This window comes from Emys orbicularis, chromosome 2, assembly GCF_028017835.1.
Source record: "Emys orbicularis isolate rEmyOrb1 chromosome 2, rEmyOrb1.hap1, whole genome shotgun sequence".
Taxonomy (NCBI): domain Eukaryota; kingdom Metazoa; phylum Chordata; order Testudines; family Emydidae; genus Emys; species Emys orbicularis.
The window spans coordinates 116390790-116403192 of NC_088684.1; the positions used below are offsets into that span (position 1 = coordinate 116390790).

Genomic DNA, 12403 nt, shown 5'->3' on the forward strand with positions numbered 1-12403 from the left:
AAATGGGTTTCCCTAACTGCGAAGGGGCGATAGATGGAACGCATATTCCAATTCTGGCACCAGCCCACCTAGCCTCCGAGTATGTTAATTGGAAGGGGTATTTCTCTATGGTTCTCCAGGTGCTTGTGGATCACCATGGGCGTTTCATTGACATTAACGCAGGCTGGTCTGGAAAGGTGCATGATGCACACATCTTTTGGAACACAAGCGTGTTCAGGAAGCTGCAAGCCGGGACTTTCTTCCCAGACCAGATCACCGTAGAGGAAGTCGAAATGCCCATTGTGATCCTTGGAGACCCAGCTTACCCTCTAATGCCGTGGCTCATTAAACCCTACACAGGGAGCCTTGACAGCAGCAAGGAGTGGTTCAACAACAGGCTGAGCCGGTGCAGAATGACTGTGGAGTGTGCTTTTGGCCATTTAAAGGGCCGCTGGCACTGTCTGTATGGGAAGCTGGACCTGGCCGATGACAACATCCCCACAGTTATATCCGCGTGCTGTAACCTCCATAACATTTGTGAAGGGAAGGGTGAAAGATTCACTCAGGGATGGACCTCGGAGGTTCAATACCTGGAGGCTGAATTTGAAAGCCAGAGAGCAGGGCTATTAGAGGTGCCCAGCACAGGCCTGCAAGGATTAGGGATGGTTTGAGGGAGCAATTTGAGGCTGAAAGCCACCACTAATGTTTGGTGCCCTGCACAGGAGTGAAGTGCAGTGGTTCCAATGTTAGTAGGAATCTATTTGCTACGTATGATGCACTGACTTGCAGTGCCTGTTGCTTTCATGGGCTATGGTGTCTTTTACTTAATGCAATAATAAAGAATGTTTACAAAGCCAAAAAACAGAAAGGGCATGACACATCTATGCTGTGTGGGACGAGGGAAGGGGGTAGGGTGGGGAACGGGACCATCACAGATTTGCGTATGTCCTGTTATCATACTCAGCCTTCCTGCCTGGAGTGCTGTGCAATGAGTGTTGCACTTCAGGCTGGCTACAATGCATGGTGATAGGGGTTGAGTGCAGTGGGTAAGGGTCGTAGTTTGCAGGGCTGGATGGTGAAACTACAGGTGTTGGAGGCAGCTGGTGGCAATAAGAACCCGGATGTTGGGGAAAGTGGGTTAGCGGGAACATGGGGGCACAAGGGAAAGAGTTTTGGGACAAGGGCTTCAGGGGCAGGCGGGCGTGGAAGTGCTCCACCTGCATTGCTACAAGCGCCTGTATCGAGTCCGCTTGGCGCTCCATGATGCTTAGCAGCTGCTCCGTGCTTTGGTGCCGGAGATCCACATTCTGCTGGCCGACCCTCCTTTCAGTCTTCTGCCACTCCTGCACTTTTTGATTTTCATTAAGGGACTGTTGCATGACTTCATGCAGCATGTCCTCTTTGCTTTTTCTCATCCGCTTCCTGATTCTTTGGAGTCTTTCGGCCGTTGATAACAAGGATGGCTGGGATCTCAAGGTTACATCTGTAAAGCCAAAATGCAGCACTTAACAGAGGCAGCATTGTTCACACCACACAGAGCAAGTATGATTCGGCCATACTTAAAGACAAGCACAGTGTACACAATAGCAGAAATTGCCCGTCCCAAAGCGAGCACACATAACCCACAGGAGCCCCAAAATAGTGAGTAAGCACAGGGGCAAGGGGACTGATTGTTTCACGGCCATACTGTCCTCTGGGGTTCTGTCCCTTGGGGAGAGCCAACAGCTGCAGGGGGCCCCTATACTGAACACTGTCCCCACATTTTCCACAGGAGTTTGTCCTGGAAGATATCTCGCTGCTGAGGGTGACCTGGGAAGCAAGGGAGGCTTTTCTACTACAATGCGGCTTCTGCCCTGGCCCATATGCAGCTTGCCTGTGTGCAGCAATGGTCCCCCCGCCCCTCACTGCACAGTGCGCGGACATGTTAGCCTTACTGGGACAAGGAGCACAGTAGCTCTGCCAAGGAACCTGCGCAAGCGCATTGCCCAGCTTCTGCATGAGACCTTTGAAGAGATCACTGAGGCCGATTACTGCGATGTGAGAGAGCACATCAACTCCCTATTCCGCATCTAGGCATGCATGCAGCCCTAACCCTCCTCACCCCAAGAGCCTGCACCGAACAACTTCATTCCCAAAATAAAAGCTGCTTACCGGGCACCTCCTCTGGTGTTTGTCCTTCCACAAGCACAGGCCGCTGCGACTGGCTACCTTCCTCCTGGCTTGAGAACAGCTCCTGGCTGCATGCATCTAGGGATGCCGGGCTGTCTCCCTCCTCCTCGGCACCCTCGCTCCTGCTTTCCTCCTCCTGCCTTGTTGAACTTGGCTCTGAAGTGTCCATGGTGGTCTTCAGAGTGGAGGTGGGGTCGCCCCCAAGTATTGCGTCCAGCTCTTTGTAGAAATGGCAGGTCATGGGGGCAGCACCAGAGCGGCTGTTTGCCTTGCGCGCTTTGCGGTAGGCATTCCGCAGCTCCTTCACTTTAACCCTGCACTGCAGTGCGTCCCGGTCATGGCCCCTTTCCATCACGTCCCTTGATATCTGCCCGAAGGTATCGTAATTCCTACGGCTGGAGCGCAGCTGGGACTGGACAGCTTCCTCCCCGCAACACTGATGAGGTCCAGCACCTCACCATTGCTCCATATTGGGGATCGCCTGGTGCATAGAGGCATGGTCACCTGGAAATATTCACTGAGAGCACTCCACGCCTTGCTGAGCAAACAGGAAGGGGATTTTCAAAATTCCCAGAGAATTTAAAAGGTGGGTCTGATGGTTGGTCACCTGAGGGCAGGGCAGTAGAGTTCAAAGTGATGACCAGAGTGACTAGAACAGCATTGTGGAACACTTCTGGAGGCTGATCAGAGCGCATTAATAGACCAGGGCGTCCACATTGGCGCCGCGGCGCTCCAGCCAGGGCACAGCAAGCGTTATGCTTCTCATGGAGGTGGATTACCAGGAGCGCTCCAGCCGCGGAGTCCGGGCACTCTACATGCCTTGCCAGTGTGGACGCGTCATGAGTTAGGGTGCCCGGGGCTGCTTTAATGCGCTCTAACTCACAAGTGTAGCCATTCCCAAAGTGCTGTGCTGTTACTCCTCTGAGTGGATACTGCAGATGAGAGCTAAAAGGTTCCTAGTTTGTGTTAACTTAGTCTTCTTGAAACAGCACTTCATTGATGCAAACTGGGACAAGGACTAAGTTTACGAATTAACGTGAACTAGGAACTTTTTACTTTGTGCCTGCAGCGTCCACTCAGGAGAGTTACAGCACAGCACTTTGGTGTGCACTGCTATTCATGCCCCTGTAGGGCAGTGTAGACAAGCGCTAAGAACAGTGTAAGAATAAAGATGTCTTGATTTTGTGGAATGCTGAACCATTCAGATAACAGATTTCTCTTTTACTAGATTATTAAACTACCATGGTATTCAGATGAGCAGAAGACATACGAGACATGTCTCCAGCTCTCACCTGAATTTCTTGCTTATTCAAACATTACTGAGAAGAATGGAGATTCAGACAAGATAAAAATATCTGGACCACAAGATGATGGATTCAGAAGTTCATGTCTACATCCAGGCACTCACGCAAAATGCTCCTTAGCATCTTTTCAAGGTTGGTTAGCCATTACTTTTCTTGCTAAATTAGTATCACCCAGAAATCTTCTCGTCAGGTAATATAGAGCAGTATGTATTATAGGTGGCACTGCAGCAACCCCTATAATTGTGGCTCAGGGGGCAGTTTGGGCTGACCCCCTGGGTCTGAGCCCAGAAGGCTGGGTCTGAGTCTCCACCAAAGCCACAACATCCATCCTGCTACTGTTTGCACACTAGCTCAATAGCGCTGACATGAGTCTGTCTACCTGGGTTGCAAGGCTTGCTCCCAGCTGCAGTGTAGACAGACCCATTAAGTCTTCTGAAGCAGCCTCACTGACCATAAGAACTTAAGAATGGCCATACTGGTTCAGACCAAAGGTCCACCTAGCTCAGTATCCTGCCTTCCAACAGTGGCCAATACCAGGTGCTTCAGAGGGAATGAACAGAACAGGCAAGCATCAAGTGATCCATCTCCTGTCATCCACACCCAGCTCCTGGCAGACAGAGACTAAGGACACTCATAGCATGGGGTTGAATCCCTGACCATCCTGGCTAATACCCTTTGATGGACCTATCCTCCATGAAGTTATCTAGTTCTTTTTCGACCAGACAGCAGACTTTCCTGACGGTGCCCCACCCAAATAGATCCTGCTCCTCCTCCATAAAGACAAGCACGAGAAGGGTGCCAAAGCACTCTGCTGTGTGGCTGATTTTCTATGTAAGCACGTGGGAGGTGGCTGCAGAGATCAAAGATCATCTTCTTCTTTTGGCAGGCAGGCACTTCCCTGTGTCGCCTCCGTTAATTAGCTGGAGGCTGCAGCTCAACAATAGCTTGTGCTTTCCGTTAGTGTCTTGTGTGTATCTTAATCATTAAAGAGTTTGGTTCTTGAACACAAAGTTGCCTTAGTTGTTTGAGAACAGAAAAAAAAGTGTGGGAAGTTGGAAGACTTGGGTGCAGGACAGGGAGGAAGTTGGGAGTCGGAAAAGATGACAACCTGCATATAAGCCAGAGTCAATTTGTGCAGAATACCAAGAGGTTTAGATTTGAAGAGTGAGGTGAAAAGAAGCCAGTAGGAGCATTTGAGGAAGCAGCTGACATGGAGCAATGGGCAAGGAAGATGAGTTTTGCAGGATAGTTGCCAACTATTATTATTGGGCCACTTTAGAGCCCAGCAGAACTTGTACTGTGGCCCCCATAGGGATTTATATGGCCTGTGGTATCTGCAGCTGAGAGTGCTTAGACTTATACTAAGTAGAGGAGTAAGACCTCTTCACATAATACATATGCAGTTGCCACCTTCCAGAGGCAGACACCTACTCAAGTATGGCATTTGGGTGCGGTATCCAAGATGTACTGCCCCAAGTAATTTATAATTTAGCAAGTAAACTTAGAGATTGGCAAATAATTAACAAACCAAGATCATCCCCACCATTATTATTTCTTCATCTCATGTACATACACACACTGAAAAAAATGTGCAAGTGGCCAGGTGCCATCACCAGAAACATGCGTGCGCGCACACACACACACAAAATGTGTCACAAGCATATCAAAAAAGTTTTGGATGATGTAAGTTTTGAGAACTACAGAGTAGCATTAGTGCATGTGCTGTTCCGTACATAGATCTCTGAAGCAGGCTGATAAGCTGATTGTGGGAGAGCTGTATTCTCCAGCCTGTGTAGATTTACACAACCACAATCTCTAGGAATAATTTTCTACATTGTTTATATCTATTTATTTTTCTTGGAGCCTTCTTTAAAGATATTATTAGCTGTTAATAACCCCCATGGGTTTGTTTTCTAATGTATCTGTGCAGTGCTACAGTATGCTGTTTCTGCTGGTGATATGTTGCTAAGAGATTTAATAATGGGTAAACAAACACAACATGTGGTAATCCATTTCAAATTAAAAGTTTATTAAATGCTAGCTTGATGACTTTCTGGCTATTTACAATTAAAGGAGCAAACCTTAGGGAACTGGAGATCACGTGGTGAAAATCATGACTCCAACATTTCCAACAGAAAAATGTGTTTATGATCTGCGGCAAGCTGTCGCACATTGATATGCGCTATAAATACAGTATTATATCTGTTAAGCTGCAAAGAGCTATGTTCAAGTGACATGAAGGTTGAGACACAAGCCAGAAAAAGCGAGAACATTCTAAATGTAAGACCAATGCTCTGTCTTTAACTCACTCCACTGTGGTAGTCTAAATAGTGAGTGATCTTACAAAGCTGTACCATATGTGCTGCTGCAATATATAAACAAAATAGGGCAGGTTAAGAGAAGGCATTTTATCCTTAATGCTGATTTTTTTCTTGCTTTTAGAAAGTAAAGTCAAAAACCTTCACATCACTGCCACTAGTTGAGGGCTATGTTATGCTTATTTTAAGCACAGTCATGTATTGAGGTTTGTGCATGGGGGAGCTCAGGTGCAGGGGATTGCACTTCAGGGAATGACAATTCTTCCCAGAGCTCCCTTGGGTGCATAGGGTGTTTACCGGCTACACTGTGCTAATGACTCCACTGGTGCGTCCCTCCATCCTGTTTCACAGACCGGTGTGGAGGGGTGATAGTGCTACCGCCCTGCCTTCTCCCTACCCCTTTTGGGTTCTGGTCATTGTTCGGAGTCGTAGAGGAAGCAGACTCTCTGCTCCCATGAGTTTTAAGTATTGCCTTGTTGAGAAAAGTTCTTGCCACTGTTTGCTTTATACTGTTTGGCATCTTGCCTTCCCAAAGGGAAGCATTAAGAATCTCTGTCAAAAATGGACCAAAAACCACTCCAGGGGCTTTCATTAGCCATGAAGGGCATGTGTTTGTTGTACATAATGGAGGATGACCACAGCTCTTTTAGCAAAACTTCACCTAGGAAAATTGGATTAAACTGCCAGCAAAGTTGGTGCACTTATCCCCTCCCGTTCTGAAGCCTTTCTTTCAGAATTGGCCTAACTGGCCTTGTTCTGACTGACTTACTCTTCTAAATAGATTAAAACTTCTTCATAGATGAGAATCTCCATAGAAAATTATACATTAGGCACAAACAGAACATCATCTTTCAGAGCCCATTCTGACTCACGTCGAAGTCAATAGCGAGACTCCCAATGATTTCAATGGCAGTAGGGGCTTTGGTTTGTGAAAAAGACCTTCTTAACTCATTCGTGCTTAAAGGTATCCCATGAGGGGCAGATCTTTCACCCTCACTAAAGTAATATAATATTTTAAGGGTTATATGAGTCATTTTTGTATTTGTTCTCAAGCTCACGCACCTTTTGATCTTTGACTCAAACTCAGGTCGGTAATTTCACTGTGCATTTGTTATGACATAAACAGCACTCTTTCAGATGTTTCTCACCCATCGCTGTACCACACCTCTCTGTTAAAATATGGAAGCTTATTTTGTACACGATATGATAGATGAGCAAACAAAACAGCTTTAAAACCAGATATGCATTGATCCCCTCCGTTTCTGACATTTAGAATAAAATTTTGCCTTTTGTGGTTCCTGAATTGCATTAGGGTAACGCTACTAATTTATTATTATTGCTATATAACATTTGTATCGTGGTGGTACCTAGAGACCTCTGTCAAGTTGAGGCCCCATATGCTAGGTATCGCACCAACATATAATAAAGCTAGTGCCTACCCTCAAAGAACAAATAGTTTAGATCACAGGACCTAACAGGTGGGTGAAAAAACAACTGAGGGGAGGGATCAGGGTACCAAAAATAATAGGGCTGTTTTGACACAGAATAGCATTTGTGCAATTCTTAACCAAGCAATAGCAATATTCACTGTTCTCCTTACTTGGCTAGCTGTTATCAGATTGTAGGATTTTTTCAGTGAGATTACTTCAGGTTTACACCAGCAAAACAGAGCAGAATGTGGCCCAATGTGTACATAACCCTGGATGCTGCCATAACATAGATGCTATTATTTCAGAAACCTAATGGACCTATGAGTCCCAAGGACGCCTGCACTGTGGGATCTATGAACTGCAACCGACACCAGTGTTTGCTTATTTTGGGGGGTTTGGTTTTTTGTTTGTTTTCCCGGTGGTATGGCCTGTGGTCAAATCTGTAGTCTGTTTCCCCCCTCTAAACAATCCTCTCCATTTTTAAATACCTCTGAATGCTCCCATGATAAAGATCTGTGTGCATCATTTTGAAATCACCATTTGGTGGGATTTTGTGGCTCCCATGAAACTCTGTAAAATCTGGTGTACAATCCCTGGGGAACACACCATTTTCTAAATTCCAACAGTCTGAGTGCAGGACTGAGTCTCGTCTAGCCTATATTTGGAATGTGAACACGTCAGCCAGTTCAAAGGGATTCATTCATAGCTGTGCAAAACTCAGTAGTTTCAGATCGCAAGATTCAACAGAACTGTTTGTAGTGTTCACACCTTTGGCTCGTGGCTTCTCACTCAGGGGTATTGCTTTGAGTTTAGAAATGGGCTGAAACCCAGAACTCAAAATGGAACTCCCCTGAAAATACCATCCTGTGGTTTCTAACCAAAACCATAAGCCAGGCTACACACTAGAAATTCAGTCCAGGTCTCTTGAAAATTTCACTGATATTCATGAACATTGAGGTGAACCTGGCTTTGATCTTGGGTTCATAACAAAATGTCACGATAGGCCTGATCCAAAGCCCATTAAGTCAGTACTATAGAAAGACTCCCACTGACCTGTGTAGTCTTTGGACCACTCCCCCCCCTCCCCCCCCCCCACACCATGAAAGTTGCATGCAGCTCTACTAGCTATCTATAATTTTTTCCTTTCTCAAAAGTTCACACTTTTTTCCCTTAAGATTGAAAAAACAACAACCACAAAATCCTTTCAAAACTATTTTAAAGACACCTGTTTTCACCCTTGTGCAATGAACAAATAGCTAGCTTATTTTTCTAACTCATTTTTTGTTTGAAAATCCAGCTATCAAGCTTGGCAGCTTGTGTGCCACATGTATCAACTGGAGAAAAGTTGAAACAGCTGAGTTTTTTTTTTTAATTCCCCAAACTGTGGTTATACGGAGGTACCATTTTCATGTATACCATTTATCATTTAATTTTATAACGGAGAGAGCTTTTCAACCTTTCTTTTCTTTGCCTCCCTCCTTGGCTGTTGAAGATAACATTACTTGGTACCACTCAGCATCAGTAAATAATTGTGAAACTCACTGGAATTGTAAAGTTTTAAAGAGTTGTGCAGGTCTTTAATTGTAAATTACTTCTGACAGGACTGCTATGCAAAGACCTGGCTCATCCCAAAGTGATGCTAGTTGGCAAGCCCTTACTGCTCCCTGGGCAAAGAAACATGTGGAAGGAATTGTTCTTTTACATTTCACAGCTTGTCATTTCCTCTGCAGGGCAACCTTTGACCTCTTGGAGAGATCCTGACACCCATAAGGGAAGTATTCCCACTGTTGTAAAGGAAGTGGGAAAGCAGTTTAATGCTGTGAAAGGAAGGGAAGAGTGTGTGTCAAAAGAAACTGGGAGGAAAAGAGAAGAGAAGAGTTTAAAATGTTTCCAGCAGGTTAGACTTTCTATCGCATTATCTAATTTACTGAAAGTTTGGAAACAGACCTGCTTACATTTCTTTTTAAAAAATCCCTCAAAACTCTCAATGATATCACCTCTCAATTATTTCACTAGGCAGAGGAGGCAATGGATGAGTTTAAATTAAAAGTGAAGGATCAAAAGAAGCCTCAACAAAAAGGTACAAATGTGGTTTGCTTCTTTGTTTAAAATATATCAGTAGGCCAAATGTGTTAGTAATTACAAGGTGTGTGTGGAGTGCACTGACAACATCTGATTATGTTGGGTATTTCTGTGACATTTTTACATCCTTTCATTTTATTTGGTCATTTATATTCATGGGTCACTATGTTCTTTTTTTCTCTCCTGCACCAATATTCCTGGCAATGTCCCTTGTTCACTGGGCTGAATAAACATATATGTGTGTGCAAGTCCATATTCATATTGGGCAGTGGTTTTTCATTGGGATGGAGGACTATCCATAAAGGCAAGGAAGTTGTGTGTTACATTATTATCGCATTTTATTCCAAGTAAAAAATCATTGGCAGGAAGGTAGATAAGTGAGCTAAGCAAAGATGGGATGCAAAAGCCAATCTGCAAATAATTGCATGAATGAAAATCTCGTCTGTGTGTTCAGGAGAAGGTATAATCTTTTACTTTAGGAAGTCAACACTCATTCCCTGCCCTCACCCCTCGAAAACCATCAGAGCAATCCGGCCCCACAACATCTTTGTTATTCCAGTCAGAAACCAGTTGCTTTGTAGGATTAAAAATTGATATTTGTGTGAGTGGCAAAAGTTTCTGTTGGAGAGGTGACATGTATACTTACAGTTGACTTATGAAGCAATGGTGAAGAGACCGTGGGCTTTCATCATAGCATTCCTCACTATACTGCTGCTGTGGTACTTTGGCTTCTTACATGCTGCTTGTTTCTGTTTTACTGTTACATACTGATGTAAAAGTAATTACATGGGGAAAAAAACCCAACAAGCTACTTCCATTAATAATTCCTTGCAGGCATCATTTTAAAGGGAACAAAGTGACACTTTTGAGATGAAGAATATTTGTCCTTCTTGCTTTGTAGCCAGGGGTCCCACACAGGTAGGGTGTCAGATGGCTGAACCAGGCTGTTTCCTTCTCTTTCTCTCCCAATCCACTCCTCGTATGTTCAAGATTGGATTAATTCATAAAAATGGGGGCAAATTCTGCATACACTAACAATTTACAACACTAATTGAAATTCTTCTGTTTTTTATATGCTTGCAACCCCATTGATTTCCCTCATTGTGTTGTAGAAGCAGGATTTAGTCTATATTGCATGATCTGTTCTATTACTCATGTAATAACTTACCTTAGGTAGTAGCTTCCATGTCTTTTGTCCCACTACTGGGTGTCATGCTTCTAAAATCCATGCCTCCAGAACTGAAAGAACAGTTGTGGAAACCAGAAGACGCTGGGCCTGATCCTTCTCCGACTCACACCAATGTAAATCAGGAGTAACTCAATTAAAAAGTCAGTGGAGTTAAACTGGTGTAAAATGAGCATAAGTAAAATCAGAATTGGGTCATATGTAGAGCTGGGCAAAACTTTTTGCAAAACACATTTTTCTTAAGTGGAATATGCAGATTCAATGACACCAAAACATTTTCAAATTCATGCTGATTTTGCTGAATTGTTTGTTTAGAAAAGAAACCTTCAAAAATCAGAAAAATCAAAATGTTTTGCTTTATCATTTTCTAAACAAAACATTCTGATTTTTTTGGTTCAAAATGACTGTTTGTTTCAAAACTTCCTTTACTTTTATTTTTAAAAATTCAAAAATGTTTAAAAACGTTCAAAACTTCAGCAATATGTTTGTTTTGTCAACATGAAATATTTAGTTATACCCCAAAACAAAATTTTGATCAACTTTTCAATGTGCCAAACATTGTGAATATTTTTGTTTTCCATCCAGCCAAAAACTATTTTGATTCAACTTTTCAAAATTACCAATGAACTGAAAAATCAGTTTTTCACCCAGCTCTAGTCATATGGAGAGCAAACATTTTCTAGCTGAGGACCATCCTGTTTCTTTTTCTCCATATTTTTAACCTTCAAAAACTGTTCCTCATAATGCTGACTGTGTATCTTGACTGTTTCGTTTGCATCAAGTAAGTCACCTTTGTTTTTCTCATCTTATCTCTTTTATAGAGGTAAAAGTGTGTAATAGCCACCTCAATTTTAATCAACTGTGTCTTCTGTTGGGACAGTCCTTGATTTGCATTCACTGCATAGACTCCCTGCGCATCTCTCAGCAGCATGAGAGCTTACACTGTTAGGTCTTCAAGAGAAACCCTCAGATTGGAACTCCCAACTAGAAAGTGGAATACTAGTCACAGGAGATTCCTGACTCACTCAACCCAGAGGGTAACATCCATCAAGCACAGCACATTGTGTGCAGATGGGAATGAAGGATGTATTGCTTCCAACAGGGAATAAGGAATCAAAATACTTCTTTCGTTACCAAGGCTTATCCATAGGCATCTCCTCCTGGAGGCATGGGGTACAGCTGATGCCCGATATGCATGACTAAGCAGCAAAATCATTTTAGCTTTGACCCTCTCTTCCCTTTCCACCCCAGTTTTAAAAATGTGGATCCCCATGCACGCTGAGGAACTTGATATAGGTGAAGTACACTTTGTGTCCCAAATTGGGTGTGAGATGTGTGGAATTTAAACTGGCTCTTCAGTACTTTATATCACCAAGATCAGAGATTGCCCCCCAGCATTATGAAGGTCTAGAAATTAACTTTGTCTGACCATTCCTCTCTGAGTCCAGGTGATACTATTAACATGTCCAGTCTACATTGTCAGCGAAAAAGTGTCATCAGTTCATTTTTTCACTTATTCAAATGTACACCATTACTTTTATTCTGGAATCTGCTAGAGTTCTTAGTAAGAGCACTTGGTCATAGATTTATAATAGTGTGGCTGAAATATATTTTTTACTGCCTTAATCAGAGCCTAGCAAAATTGTACTTCTCCAACTTCGTACATGTATTTTTGAGAACATAGAAATTTCACGTCTGCAGTTGAACTTTAGCATAGTGGTAATATTTGTCCTTGCTAATTCTATTTTGTGTTATGTTCTCTTCTTCAAATTGTTCATATATATTGGGAACTGTATTGTGTGCCCCTAACTGTCAGGAGCAGAATGTATTTTGAGTCAATTTACTGAGTCACTGCTAAGTGGTATATCTGGAAAAAGTTGACACCTTTGACATTTTCTAAAATAGCAAAAATAACAGTATTTAAGGGCATGATTT

At 43.4% G+C, this 12403-nt stretch overlaps 1 protein-coding gene across 1 annotated transcript in view; it reads left to right on the forward strand.

Moving 5' to 3' along the window:
- Positions 1-12403, forward strand: part of LOC135873697 (uncharacterized) — a 168476-nt gene that overhangs the window by 86182 nt on the left and 69891 nt on the right. Inside the window, exons 13-15 of the mRNA XM_065398337.1 lie at positions 3377-3584; positions 8931-9097; positions 9217-9280. Of these exons, the coding sequence (XP_065254409.1) occupies positions 3377-3584; positions 8931-9097; positions 9217-9280 (439 nt within the window). The remainder of the gene's footprint in view (positions 1-3376; positions 3585-8930; positions 9098-9216; positions 9281-12403) is intronic.